A 14,428-nucleotide genomic window follows, 5' to 3' on the forward strand; every position below is an offset into this window, starting at 1 on the left:
GCGTTTCCCCACTGACTCTTTTTGTCCGCACCCGAGTGGCGTCTGCGAGTCTGAGCTGCAAAGTTACTGATTTGCAGGCTGCATGTTAAGGCAGCCCATGTAAGTAATTTCTCCGGGCACCCCAGCAAAGGAGAACAAATCGCTGACAAAGGCGAGCGCTTTCGATTCAGCGGCGTCGTTAAGGCAACCCCAAAGTATTCCTCCTATAATAAGTTCCACTTCAAAGGGTTTCTCATTCAGCGGTGACTGCTTCGCACTTTTATTAAGTCCGGGCTTTTTCACTCGGAGGAATCATCTGTTTGGTTATTTTTCATCGTGTTTATTTTTCACCATTCACACAGTACTTGTATTAAATAAACAAAGAACAATCGCTCTGCAAATAAAAGTACTTAGGTGGGGAGAGAAGGAAGAGGAACTGGGGCTCTGGCGCCCCTGCCCCTCTCCCCCACCTTTCTAACATCACCCACTCCCCACCCCGACTCTCCTCTGCTCCTATCCTCCTTTCTTCATTCTTTCTCTCCAGCTAGGAGGTTCTATGGGTGAATCTTAACCAACACTGAAGAGAGGGGGAGAGAGAGAGAGAGATGCATTTCTGATGAGGTGCAAATGTACTGAACTAACTTGGCATGAACGTAAAGGTCACTCCAGCTGTGACTCGTCGACTGTCTCGAATCGCAGTGGCCCCTCTGCTTGCGACTCCCCTGGCCCTGCCCACTGCCATAGCGATCCTGACGCTCCGCGTGGATGGACCATAGAAGCAGTAGTTTGAATTTCAAAAAAAAAAAAAAAAAAAAAACATACCTTTGAACTTCTTTCTGCCTGATTAGGCACTTGCGTGTATGTTAGTGTGTGCTCAGGGAGTGCGTGGGCATGGGGCTGAGTTTTGTCCACCGAGGGCAAGTGTGCTGGGGGCCCCAGGGCAGTTTCACCCCGGGTCTCCTGCCGGCCTCCCTGTACCTCCAGACCTGGAAGTCTTCCGTGGCTGGGCGCCCTGTTTTGCTACACTGTGGGTGGACTGGCAGGCCAGCAGTGATGTCAGGGGATGGAAGTACGGTTAATAATCAGCGGTTGGGTTGTTTTGTTTGCCTTGTGATCAGCCTTCTTTTCTGCTGGCTTATGGTGATCACTTGAGAAACCAGATGTCTCCCCTGCCCCCTCCCCAGGAGCTGTATTTCCTAACCAAACTGGGATTTAAAAATACTAGTGGCCAGCACCTCTTGTCCCATTTTGTAGACAGAGAGATGATAGATGAAAGATTGCTCGGTGGATAAAAGCACAATGGTCTCCAAAACCTTCCCCAAAGTGAAAGAGATCACTTATAAGAGAGTGCAAACTGTTTTCGGAGAGTGGGGCCTTCTTTTTTCCTGTCCCTAGTGCTATGATGCTTGTGTGGCCATCTTAAGAGAATATAATTCCCACCCTCAAACTCTATGGAGTTTAGATTTTAGGACCATTAGCTTTACCAAAGATCATCCTGAATGGGAAAAAATATATACATAAGCTTCAAATAGTTGTGCGTTTGAAGATTCTCCTAGCCTGGAAAACAAAGGTAGATGATTTAAACAGTATTTGCAAGGGCCACCGTTTTGCCTAGGAAAGATGAAGTCTTTGATGATAGCCAACTTAGTGTCAATAAGTGGCTTTCTTTGAGACATATTCAGATGGGAACGTCTTGCTTGCCAATTGCCATAGAAATCTTAACACACCATGAAGATTGTCCAAGCGCCAAGCCTTCCGTTCTGGACTAAATTACTTTGAAGTGGCGCAGGACGAGCAGTGGTCAATTTTAACTCTATAGACTGGACAGAGAACACTGGGAGTGGGAGATTGTGCGTTTTAAAGCAGATAATAAGAAGGGGAAACTTGTTTTATACACTCTATACAAGGTTCTGCTCATTGTCAGATATCTTTTATCTTTTATATTTCCCATGAATGATTCATGTCTTGGTGGCTTTGTGTCACCCTTCTTTTCACAAGAAACTTCATTAGAGAGCTATAAGTTTTCCCATTGATTGGGGCCCTCATTTATGAGTGTTTTTCTCCTTCGTGTGCTGGTTATTGTCATCTGACTTAAAACAACTCTTTGCAACCTGTTTCACCTTTACTGCATTTAACAAACCTGACTCTCAAAAGCCACTATAACCTTTCAGAGAAATGCTTATTGACATTACTAGCAACTGCTTTTAACTATTTGCCTTTATCAGTTTTGTATCTGCTAACAAAAACGCAAGCAAACATCCAGCCTAGTAAACCTGTGCATAGCCAAATACCTTCATTTAAGCCACCTGAATATTTTGCTGTCATGCAAGAATCTAATTGTTCTACGCACCTGCCCCAAAATGCTGAGCTTACATTACCAATAGCCACTCAGCTTCCAGGCCAAACTATGGTAAAACTGCATCTTGATCTCCCATGCTGTAAGAGGCATTCCATGTCCACTACTCAGTGTGATTCAATACCCATCTCAGCCCCTGACGGATTTGGCTTCCACCTTCTTTGTGTCTAGAAGCCTCACTGTCCCTCCCTCCAAGTTTTCTTCATTCTTTTTTTTTTTTTTTTTTTCCCTTTTGGAGGCTAGGCACCAAAGAAATGCTAAAATTCACTTTTCAGCTTTTCACTGATTAGAATCACTCAGGATATTACTTATTTTAACAAATAAATACAATCACCCAAAAGATTTACGCTACTTTAGGTATCGCCTGCAAGGCTTAGTCTTCATAAAAATCTCATGGCTCCTAGGTAAGCTTGTAAGCTGGAAGTTAAACCAGGCAACAAAAATATTACATTGCTTGGGGAGAGGCTAAGAAATCAAGAGATCAAGGGAAGACATTGACTCAAATTAGCACAACCTGTTCTGTTTGTAAGAGAATGAGAGATACGCCAATAGGTAAAACATCAGCAATAATAAGAAGAATACCTTTATTAAATTTGTTACTTCATAATCATTCTTGCTTGCTCTCTATTGGAGGTACACATTTTAAGTTTTTATTTTAGGTGTATCAAGAACAAATAAATCTGTGGCAAAGAGTTAACCTATGTATGGCAAAATACATAAAATACATATTCCTTTGTTTCATAATAAATAAACCTGTAGCATAATAAAGAATAGTGCAAACTACCATTGAAAAAGTTGTATAAATAAAACAACTCATTATACATCAGGAATATTTTGTTCTAATAAGTTTACGATACATAAATTATCCCCCCAAAAGTTCATAACTTATCTTTTCTGTTTGAAAGGGCTTTGAAAGTGAATAATATGAAAATCAAATAAACTTTTAAAATGTAAAATTATCTCATATTCAAGTTTTACGGTCTTTTTCTTTATAAAGGAGGGTCTGCATGTTTCATATTCACCATAACAATCTGAAGACAACATTGAAAGGCTTTCCAAGTGACAGCACCATGCACTGTACTAGTCATATAATATATCTATAAACTATATATAATCTCATCAACACAATGCAAAAAAGACATGCAGGAAGAGTCTTGGTTTTCACATTACATTGTTCATTCAAGTAAGCTTAAAAATATATTTTTCCATTTTCTTTCCTTTTTTTTTTAATTAAATAAACCATGGATCATAAATGACAATCTTTCACCAAAATGTATAATATAATTCTTTGGTGTGCTTTGAACTCTTCCAGGAAAAAAAAAAAAAAGGATGATGTCTGAAAATAAATTAATTCAACTGTACAAATAATAGTGTTCACATACAAGTTATTAACAATGACAAGACTACATCAACCACTCACAGCACACAAAACAAATTTCTACAAACCCTGGGGAGGGGGTGTCTTCAGGGTCTCTAAGGATAAATTAGTGCTCTTTAGTATATCTGTATGATGTTTCTGATGGACTACATTTTGCACGGGAGATGTGTTGTACCAACCGAAAATAAATTGACTAAGAGTTATTGTCCTAGGTCCTTGACCTTTTTTATCCTAGCTTGACAGCTCTGGCAAAGGTCGCACATTCATCAGTGTTTGGTGGTAACTATAAACCTTTTAAAAATTTTAATATGTATGGCAACTCCCTCCCCTCTTTTAATGTAAATCATATACTTCACACACTGTCATTTTCAAATGGATTCCAGTTTGGTGTGCTCAGTGCTCAGGTGGAAGAAAATGCATTAAAATGCAGCTTCAGGCATTGAAAAATAGACTTTTTAAAAGGTTGATACAACAGTATAAAAGAGGGGTTGGCCTGTTTATCAAAAACAACAGCTTTCCAAAAAAATAGGCATGATGCCATCATCACACCTCCACAAGACTTGACTGTGAATGTTGGCATCCCAAAGAACATAGGATCGAAAACAGAATCTCTTTATTACACAATAAGTTTGGACAGTTAGGAGGCAGCATCTGAGAATTCAGATTTAAAAAAAAAACAACAACACCATAGAGGAAAAAGAAAGCACTTGAATTTCTTCTATTTTATAAAATATCACAGTTTCACAGTTGTCTTATTGCAGCAGCTTTTCTTCCCTCCACTTTCGCTTGAGCAATCACAGTAGCACAAGATATGGAGATATATTAAGGTTGCTGCATCTTTTTTTTTTTTAATCACACAGTAGAATACTGAAGAAATAATCCTGTATAAAAATATTGTGTTAAGGTGAGATCAGAAAATTAAAAATTACAAATAATAAACTCAAAGGGTTTTTACAAATATTTTTGGACACAGGTACAGTCCAGGATCTGTTGGCAATGCAGCAGGTGTGTAGTTTACAATCAAGAGGCCTTGGCAGAATTAGAGTCCAGCAAGGAGGCTCAAAAGCAGCCTACAGTATGGTGTTAAAGGCATTTGAGAGGCACTCCAGGAAATGCAGAGGGCCTTGTTGCTGTGTTAAGTTCTGACTTAATGCTCTTTTTCTCCCCCCTTAAAAAAAAAATACATACATATATATATATATATGTATATATATATATATATATATGTATATATATATATATATACGTTGCATCAGCAGTCTGTATCTCGACTAACTAATCTCTCCATTTTTCTTGGTACAATTTGCCCCCAGCCCTGTCCTCCTGCAATGTACAAGTCCAGCTTGGTTGTTTTTTGTTTGTTTTTTTTAAGAGAAAAAAAAAAAAAAAAGCCCAAATATCTTAATTAAATTAATTAAATGTACAAACACCATAGGGTTTCATACTGAATAAATAGGGCTAATTAGACCCGGTGGCAAGTCTGAGTCACGGGTTTGTCTCAGGCTCAGCATTGTCTCAGGTTAGGAAGTGGTCCAAGGACTCCCACTTATTATTTCACTTATTATTATTAATCATAAATTCTAATGTATCGTCCGCACAACTTCGGGATTCCCGTAAATTTCCTCATCTTCAGACTCGGAGGTGGTTCCATTGCTGGAAGGGGTGTGGAGGTGGCTGGGGGCCCCACTGGCCTGGCAAACGTACCACTCATTGAGGTTGGTCACCTGAGGGGACAGAGTGCTGGAGCGACTCCTGGCTGGGTCCAGCACGGGGGACAAGGGGGCACCCACTGGGGTCCCCACTGATGAGTAGCCAAGGGGTCCTGGAGAAGGTGGAGGGGACTTGCAATGAATCTTCATGTGCTTCCTCAGGGAGCTTGGGTGAGTGTAGGATTTGTCACAGCCTCGGATCTTGCAGTAGTAGGGCTTGTCACTGGTGTGGACATGGGAATGTTTCTTCCGATCACTACTATTAGCAAACTTCCTGTCACAGCCATCAAATTCACATTTGAAAGGCTTTTCCCCTGCAACAAAACACAGGAAGAGTCAACAATGGCTTTCCAGAGACCCCTCACTTGAGAGAAGCCTTGGAGCAGAACCAAGGATGTGTTTTTCCTATTCTCCCAAAGACCACCTCCCAGCCTAATTCTTCTTCCTAATTCATAAAAGGGAAGGGATATTTCAAGGATGGGCCTGGAGTCCACTGGCCTGGTGGCTTTGCTTGGACCTGGGCTCCTAAGAGGCTGTCAGCCCCTGCAGTCCCAGAGGGGTCAGGGTGAGATCCCCAGTGCTGAACTAAGAGCAGTATATAACACTGAAGCCCACCTGGGACCCGCAGACCCCCTTCCCCAACAGACATACTCCCCTCAGGGTCTGTACACTCAAAGACACAAGCAGGAGATCCTACTGTCAAAATAAACACAAATGATACTTCCAAAGCCACAGGCAGAAGTAAGCATATAAGAAAGAAAAAAAACAAACACATACACTAAATTAAAAGTAAACTGGGGATACAGTAAAATTATAATAATGGCATTTCCTTTCAGTGTTCCCCAGCATTTCATTGATGGAGAGGGGCAGCAGGAGAGAATGTGGAGCTGGGAAAGGGAAGGAGGTAAAACAAAACAATGCCTTTCTTTAGAAACAGAGGCACCTGTGAAACACACTCCCAGCACTCAGTTTTTACAGGGCTAGCTGGGCAGAGAATAGGCTGTTGGCCTCTGCATTCTACAGCTCTCCTCACTACTTGCAGGGTGGTTAAGAGCACAGCAGTACAGAGCCATAACAAACATTAATAAAGACCACAAACCTTAGCAGAACCTACCTTTACCTTATACCATAAATATGGTACATTTGACTACATTGCTTAATAGTCAAAAAGATTTTCTGAAAAAGGCAAGGGTCTTTTGGCCTGACACCTCCTGAAGCTGACCTAACCACCCCGAGAACACAATGCCTTTAAACACAAGGCCTCCAGTCCAGGAAATGGAAATACTTAATAAGACAACTAGAGAAATTCAGCCACACTACATTTTGGTGTTAAATAGCAAGAAAAGGAAGACAGCAAGCAACAGTCTAACTGCATTTTCCCTCTCCCCTTGGCATCCCTGAACTTGATATAGTTGAGTCCAGAATTGAACAAATCATTTTATACATATTATTGTATTCATAATATTTTCCTCTTTTATGTAAATAATTTAAAAATAAAGGTGAATTGCTCCCATTTCAGCAGCTCCTCTGGTGACATACTAGGTAGGACGTTTTCCCTTGTTTTGGATAACTTATTTTCAAAAAGAAACTATGAAGCCTCAGCTTAGTGTACACACATTTCTGTGGTGAATTTTCTTGCAACTGCAAGTGTATTTTACTGCAGTGAGTTTTGCCAACGATAACTGCCTCAGTGGCAGAGTCTGCTAGCACATCTGAGAGTATTCAGATGGATGCCTGGAATTTAACTTTCCCTATATGGAAATACTGTTTTAAAATAGAATTAGACATTATTCAAATATGCCTCCTACAGTGATATATAAAGAGAGAAACAACACAATTCCATGATAATCACAACCTCTAAAATTCTCTGTGGATGAGTTTCACCAAAAACAAAGCAAATTCCTTTTTATCAAAACAGTGATTTGTCCTGATTTCTATATTACCCTTTAAGTCATAGATAAGACCAAGTTAACATCACATTCTTTTTAAAAAATTAAAATCAGCCTTTCTTTAATGTGGAGGCGTAAGTGGGTTTACTTACCCACCCTACGAAAAATGCAATGCTGCTTTCAGCATGGTCATGTTTCTGTTCAACCTACATATCCCGGATTGTGAATAAACGCTTTGAACACTGCTAACTCCTCCACTGCACATGAAAAAGGCAAACAACTAGATTCAGGAAAGGGAGGGATTGGAAGGCAAGGTGGAACATTAGAGGTAAATAAAGGAAGAGGTGCTCGGAGAAACAGCAGAGAACCAGGCCAGGGCAATGGAACGGCCACGGCCCGTGTGCTCAGGGGACCTAAGGGAATGAGCAAATTCTACCTAACTGGAAAGGCTGAGAGACTTCAGTGTTTACTTTTAAGATTCCGACAGACGGGTCACGTCAGAATTTAACTATTTACAGAGTTTGAGAGCCTGGAGCCTATGGGAAAGTAAGGAACTACGTGCGGGCACCGCCAGCTCCTAGCAGCTCCCTCTCCCGAGAGAGCACGCGAGTCGGGCCCGCAGGACGGTTATAAACGGAATTGGGGGCACGTGGGTCAGGAAAGGGGCCTTCGGGAGTGGCTCGGGGATTAGTCCCTTTGATCAATCCGTTCCGGGATCCCGGATAACCCCCAAAAAGGAGAGCGGCGTGGCAGGGAGGGAAGTAAGTCCGGATGGGCCCTCTCAGGACACAACGACGGATGGCTGAGAGGCCCAGGGACCCCCAGAAACACCGCGATATGGTTGGACTCTGAACCCAAGGCGCCCGCATCCCTCCCGGAAGAACCCCCAAGCTCCACCGGGTGGGGCCCACGCGGCCGCCGGGAGGGGACAGAAAATGCAACCGTCCACGAGACGCGGAGCCAAAAACCCAATGGCCACGGGTCCCCTCGGCACCCAGGGTCCCCTGCGCCCCCCGCCCCGACCCTACGCACGCGCGGGCGGCCCGGGAAGCCATCCGGGACAGGAGGCGGGGGCACGGACCGTTTCGCCGGGGTCCGGATCGGCTTCCACGCTCACAGCTCCAGGTACCTGCGAAGGGAAGTCAGCTTCCCTGGCCAGGCCTAGGCTGGCGAGAAGGGCTCGAGTCCCCGCACGGCACCGCGCTTGGGGGCTCCTTTTGGGGGCCGAGGTGGGGAGCAGCTTCACGGTCCCTGGACCTGGCCCGGCCGAGAAGTGCTGGGCACAGGAGCGAGCAGCCGGCTTAGCTGGCCAGGGCGTTTTTACGAGAGCCTCCTGGGAAGTTTCCTTCTGGAAAAATCATTAAGGCGGACTGATCCCGATTAGAAAGAAACAGGGCTCCAGGGAAAACGTGCTCCCCGCCGGCCATCAGGAGGCCTGCAGGGGAGGTCTAGGACACGAAGGCAAGCTGGAGCCAGGCCGAGGCTCCTGCCTCGGGCCACCCCGACTCGGCTGCCCCTGCAGAGCCCCGAGCGCCCCCAGCCCTGACCGCTGCCTCCTGGCCGCGGCAGCGCCGATAAATCAGCCAAGTGATTACTGAACGTAAACTCCTGTTACTTAAGTGTCCTCCGAGGGGTAATCGTGTTTGTCCCTATAAATCCCGACTGCGCTCACGCTCACCAGCGCTTCCGCCCGACGCGCTTGTCCGCTCAAAGGGGGCACACGACCCACAGGAGCCATCCCACCGCCCCGAGCTGCAGTCGCCCTCCTCAGAGGGACCCCCAGAGGCAGGGCTTGAGGGGGGGTGGGAGGGTCCCTACGACGCCGAAGGCGTCCCCCGAATTCCACGACAGGGTAGGCCTCACCGATGGCGGGAGGCTCGGTCCTCCTTCAACTAGAACCTTCCCTAGGACATATGTTAACTCCAGCACCCTCCATGGCGAGTATGATACTGCGTGCGAGAGAGCGCGTGGGGCGCGTAAATGGTGTGAGTGTGAGGACACACAGGTGTCGGTGTCGCGGGAATGAGGTGCACGCACGGGAGGACATGAGTGTAAAATTGTGGGAGACGCATGCAAGCGAAGGTGTACGTAAGGGGTGTGCGACGGTGGGCGAGTGCGAGTGCGAGTGGTCTCTGGGGGCCCGAAAGCGCATTCGTGTCTTCGCAGAGGGTTCCCTTCCCCTCCCGGAGGGGCTGTCTCCAGCGGCCTAAATCCCGCAGCAAATCCCACGCTCGGTCCTCGGAGCTCGGCGACCGCGCGGGGCCTACGACCCAGTGGGAAGCGAGGCGCTTGCCGGGGCGGCTCCGGCCTCTTTTCCCATCGCCCTCCCCGACTTCCCGGGGCCGGACGGGTGGGGGCTGCCGACGGTCCTGGGCGCCTTCCTGCTCCAGCTGCTGCAGCATCTGCTCCAAGGTGGTGGTGGCGGCGGCTGGCGCGCGTTGCCTGTCCCGGCTGAGGGGCTGCGGGCGCGCTGGAGACTCCGCCGTGTGGCAACCCAACGCGGGGCCTGTGTGTGCTATCGAATTACTTATTCATAGAAAAAAAGAGGGGGAGAGAAAAAAAAAGAAGTCACATGTCCGGGTTATACGTATGCGAAGAGAAGCAGCAGAAGGAGGAAAAAATTAAGGCGAGCAGGAGGAGGAGGAGGAGAAGCAGCGGCGGAAGCGGCGGCGGCGCAGGAGTTGGTGGCGGCCGCGGCGCGGCCGGGGACAGACACCCACCTGTATGAGTGCGCTTGTGGATCTTGAGGTTCTCGGAGCGCGCGAAGACCTTGCCGCAGCCCGGGAAGGGGCAGGGGAAGGGCTTCTCGCCGGTGTGCACACGGATGTGGTTGATGAGCTTGTATTTGGCCTTGAAGGGCTTGCCCTCGCGCGGACAGTCCTCCCAGAAGCAGACGTGGCTGCTCTGCTCGGGGCCGCCCACGTGCTCCACCGTGACGTGATTCACCAGCTCGTGCATGGTGCCGAAAGTTTTGGAGCAGGGCTTGGCGCCGCCGGCCGGGGGCGGTGGCGGTGGCGGCGGCTGCAGTCCGGCCAGCTCGTCGGGGTCGATCCACTTGCAGATGAGCTCCTGCTTGATTGGCTGCCGCATGTAGCGCAGGAAGGCCCCGGCCGCCCCTGGGAGGTGGGGGTGGTGCTGGTGCGGGTGCTGCGCGGGCGCCGGCGGCGGCGGCGCCGGGGGCGGCGCGTGGTGCTGCAGGTGGGGCCCGGGCCCGGCCGCTGCGGCCGCCGCCGCAGCCGCCAGGTTCAGGTTTAAGTTCACGGCTCCGTAGCCGTGCAGGGCGGCGGCCGCAGCGGCAGCCACCGCCCCGTAGTGCGCGTCCCCCGAGCGCGGCGCGAAGGGCGGTTCGGCGCGGCCGTACAGCTCGGCCGCCGCGGCTGCCGCCGCCGCCGCCAACCCCAGGCGCATCTGGCCGTTGAGCGGGTGCGGGTGGCCGCCGGGGGCTCCTGGCGTGTCGTGCAGCGCGGTGAAGAGCGCCGGGCCGCCGCCGCCGTCCGGGCCAGCGTAGGTGCCGCTGGCTGAGATGAACATGCCGGCCGAGTGGGGAGGCGGGGCCGGGTGCTGGGGGGAGCCGGTGCCCGACCGTTGCTCCCCTCCGAGCGGGGCCCCGTGCATGGCCGCTGCGGGGGCCGTGGCGGAAAGGTCCCTCCGGAGGACGAAGTCCCTGCTGTGGCCTTTGCCGCTGCTGCCGCCGCCGCCACTGTTGGTGGTGGAGTAGCCCGAGAGGGCAGGAGGAGGAGGAGGAGGCGGGGGAGGGGGAGGGGGTGAAGGGGAGGGAGGAAGAGGAGGGGCTGGGGGCGGGGGCGCAGAGGGCTGCGCGCCACTGTTGCCCCCGCCACAGGGGTAGCTGCCGGCGCCAGGGTGCGCGACCGAGGCTGCAGCAAGGGCGGCGGCCGCCGGAGCCTCGGGGTGTGCCAGGAGCGCCTGGGAGGGAGGGCTGAGGCCCAGCGCGCTTGCCTGGGCCATGTGCTCGGGTCCGAGCGGAGTGGTGGCCACGCCGGGGTCAGTGCCCAGGTCCCGCGGGCGGAGGTGCGCGACGGCGGCGCGGAGTTGGGAGTGGGCGGGCGGGCCGGCCAGCGCCGGGAAGCCTGTCATATTCTGAAGCGGCTGGACCTGAGCCGTTGCCAAATCCGCTAATCTCAGCTCTGGCGGGTTCCTCTTGCTCAAAGGGGGCTCCATCAGAACTACACAATCAGGCCCATAGACCCTCACCGGGGGGACTTTTTTCCCTCTGCCCGCCTTCAAAAACATGTATATACTAGGCGCTCTTTAACTTCTTTTGTCCTGGCCTCCTAACTCTGCTTATTCCTGTTCCCACTCTATCCTCCAGCGATTGGCAGAGTGAACACCACATTTGAGCTGCACAGTGGGACCGAGATTTTGGAAATGGCACGGGTGGGATTGGAGGGAGCCGCGTGATTGGCAGTAGCCTCGGCTGCCCGATTGGCTCCTGTTCAGGCCCTGGGCCCAGCGGGGATCCGCCCCCGTGCTCGCGGCCGCCTGCGCTTTCCCCAAGCGCCCCTCCTCTGCTGGAGCCCCGCATCCCCGCCTCCCCAGGGATGCCCAAGTTGCACTTGCAGAAAGTTTGAGCCTGGCCTGCGCGCGCAGCCCCCGGCGTTCCCCCAGACGCACCTCGCGGAGCGAGCGCCGGCACCCGGGCAGAGGGCGCGGGGTGGTGAGGGGCTGGGGTCCCCCTAGGAGCAAAGTTCCAGTTTCAAAAACCTCGACCTCACTTCTCGCTGTGTGCCTTCTGGCACCCAAGTACTTTCTACCTCCACCTCCCTTGCGGGGTGGAAGAGCCCTAGGCTGCTCTTTCGGGGAGGAGGGTGAACAGCCCGTCCTACCTGTAGTGGTGATGCTAGAAACTTCTTATTTGGACACCCAACCCGCCTAGCGCTGAACTAGGGCGCACAGACAGTAGACGGAGTGAAGAAGATAAAGTCTATTGCTTGCAAGACAACTTCAATGATTTGGCTCCGCGAAACACCAGGTGAAGTCAAAATAAGTATTTCCCCAGAGGAACCGTTTTACCTCGACTTTTTAGCTCATGGAGTCCTTTTCAACATGGTTCAAAGGAGTTGGCTCGAAGTGTAATCTCACTACTCATCGGTTCTAGATCTGCCACTTTCAATTAGATCTACAGTATGGGCGGGGGAGAGGAGATCGGGCAGCGATTCTAACTTTTGCCTTTCGGGTATACAGTGGCAGGGCAGGCCAAACAGCATCTCTTCAGAGACAAGCCGCTAAATAAGCACCGTCCTTTAAGCAGAAGTTCTCCTTCCAGTCCAGGTCACAGTCCACATGTATGCCTCAGTTTCTTTGACCGGTCCACAATTAGAATTGATCCAATAAAATATTATTTTGAAATCAATAAATATATCTGCTTTTTATTTGCTAATAATATTTCACCTTATCGTTTTCAATAAACCAGCCTAAGATGTCTTATTTGAAAACCATAAAAACTGGCTTTCTAAAAAGCGAATCCCATCCCTTTCCAGTGGTTTGGTAACAAATCGATTTTTTTAAAATAGAAATTTCCTGCATAACTTTTTGGCAGACAGAGAAATGTGGGGCCCCTCCCCCCAAGTTAGGGGTTGTAGTGCCCCAAAGCGTCCTTTTCAGATTTTAAAAGAAAGCATTTTTTGAAATTTGTGATGTTTCAAAATGCTTGTATATTAAAGTCCAGGGTTTTTAATTTTTTATTTTGCTGCCATCCGTAACATTACTTGTAAAAAAAGTGATAATGATTAGAATGTGATTTTTTTTTCCTTTGGAGATACAATAAAACATGTTTCCAACTTAATTCGTTTGCAGTCCAAGTAAAAGTAGACTGCACAAAGCCATTATCGGGGCGATGATCCTGGGAAGTAATCAGAAATATTCTCAAAAGAGTCGATTAGATAGCACCATTTACATTGGTATGAACAATGTTTAACAGGGGGCTTCGGTATGAGACTTAGGAATGTCATTTCTTGTATAAAACTGACAAGCAAACAAAGACAATGCTACCATCAAATTCCAAATGGACTTTTTCTTTAAGCTTCAATGAAGTTCAAATATGGGGAATTAAAGGTGTGTGTGGAAACACAACGAAAAAAATTTAATAAACAGCAGTAACAAAATCCTCATCTCTATTTGGAGAGGACGAGTCCTTTCACAATTTTTTGTGTCAAACACTTAAAACATTTCAAGCCAACCAGGCGAAGGTCGATCGAGAACTGTGCCATCTTTATAGATGGTTTATGAAGAAAGCATTATATTTGGAATTATCATCACCGTCTTGATTTCCTCTCAGAACATTTACGATGCCTTTCCTTTATTTGAATTTCTTGGCAATAAGCATTAATTCTTGCAGTAATGGCAGCTTTGGGTTCAATCCTGCAGGTTATAAGTAAAAATAAAAACAAAAAGAATAAATAAAGAAAGAAGAAAATAAACACAACCTAGCCTTTAATATGGACTGTTGAGCATTTTTATTGTGCAATAAAATGGGTACCTCCACCCCCTTCAAAATAGCTTTTCGTCAAAATTATAACTGCTTTGTTTTATTGAATTGCTGAAATTTAATGGTTTAATGGGTGAAGGCATGAAGGAAAGGCTGTAAAAATGTGAATAATGGTGCAGCAGAGCCGTGCGGAATCTGGAACCCGCCTCCTTGTACAACTCTTGTTAAACACAGCATGATATGTATCTGTCATCGATTTAATATGTCTTAATTCAAATATAGCTCCCTGATCAATTTCTTTTTATGGAAGCCTTAAAAAAGAAAAGACTTCTTAGGAAATAATAGAGATTTGGGGAGCGATAGGAAAGAGGGATATTTACAAAGTGAGTTTAATGAATATTTGCAAATTTATGACCAAACCTGGACCCTAAAAAGATAATTGACTCAGGTAAATCGACTTGAGATGCTAATTCTTAAAATAAAAGACTGGGAGCAAAATTTCAATCAACACCAATAAGGCGCCAATAAACCGCCTGCCAATTAAACCTGAGAATAGGCCTAGCTAGATGGTCATCAGGAAGGCTTGCAGTGGATTTCCGGGATTGCCTTTCTTTATAAAAGAGCTTTTTATTTTGTAGAAACCCTTTTTGTTATTGTGATGACCCGCCTGAC

At 48.1% G+C, this 14,428-nt stretch overlaps 1 protein-coding gene across 1 annotated transcript; it reads right to left on the bottom strand.

Annotated features, from left to right (window-relative positions):
- Nucleotides 1–4,951: 4,951 nt before the first annotated feature.
- Nucleotides 4,952–11,805, bottom strand: ZIC5 (Zic family member 5). Its single transcript, XM_017503566.2, has 2 exons — nucleotides 10,032–11,805; nucleotides 4,952–5,736 (listed from the first exon to the last, which is right to left on the bottom strand). The coding sequence occupies exons 1-2, from the start codon at nucleotides 11,560–11,562 to the stop codon at nucleotides 5,294–5,296; spliced, it is 1,974 nt and encodes a 657-aa protein (XP_017359055.1). The 5' UTR covers nucleotides 11,563–11,805; the 3' UTR covers nucleotides 4,952–5,293.
- Between the last annotated feature and the right edge of the window lie 2,623 nt (nucleotides 11,806–14,428).

This window comes from Cebus imitator, unplaced genomic scaffold (genome assembly GCF_001604975.1).
Source record: "Cebus imitator isolate Cc_AM_T3 unplaced genomic scaffold, Cebus_imitator-1.0 Scaffold312, whole genome shotgun sequence".
Taxonomy (NCBI): domain Eukaryota; kingdom Metazoa; phylum Chordata; class Mammalia; order Primates; family Cebidae; genus Cebus; species Cebus imitator.

Bases quoted from the DNA above. Each gene is read 5' to 3' on its own strand.
- ZIC5 (XM_017503566.2), bottom strand. From the start codon at position 11,562: ATGTTTTTGAAGGCGGGCAGAGGGAAAAAAGTCCCCCCGGTGAGGGTC. The intron at 5,737-10,031 runs GTGGGTGTCTGT...GTTTTGTTGCAG, and splicing joins CCACAAGCGCACTCATACAG to GGGAAAAGCCTTTCAAATGT.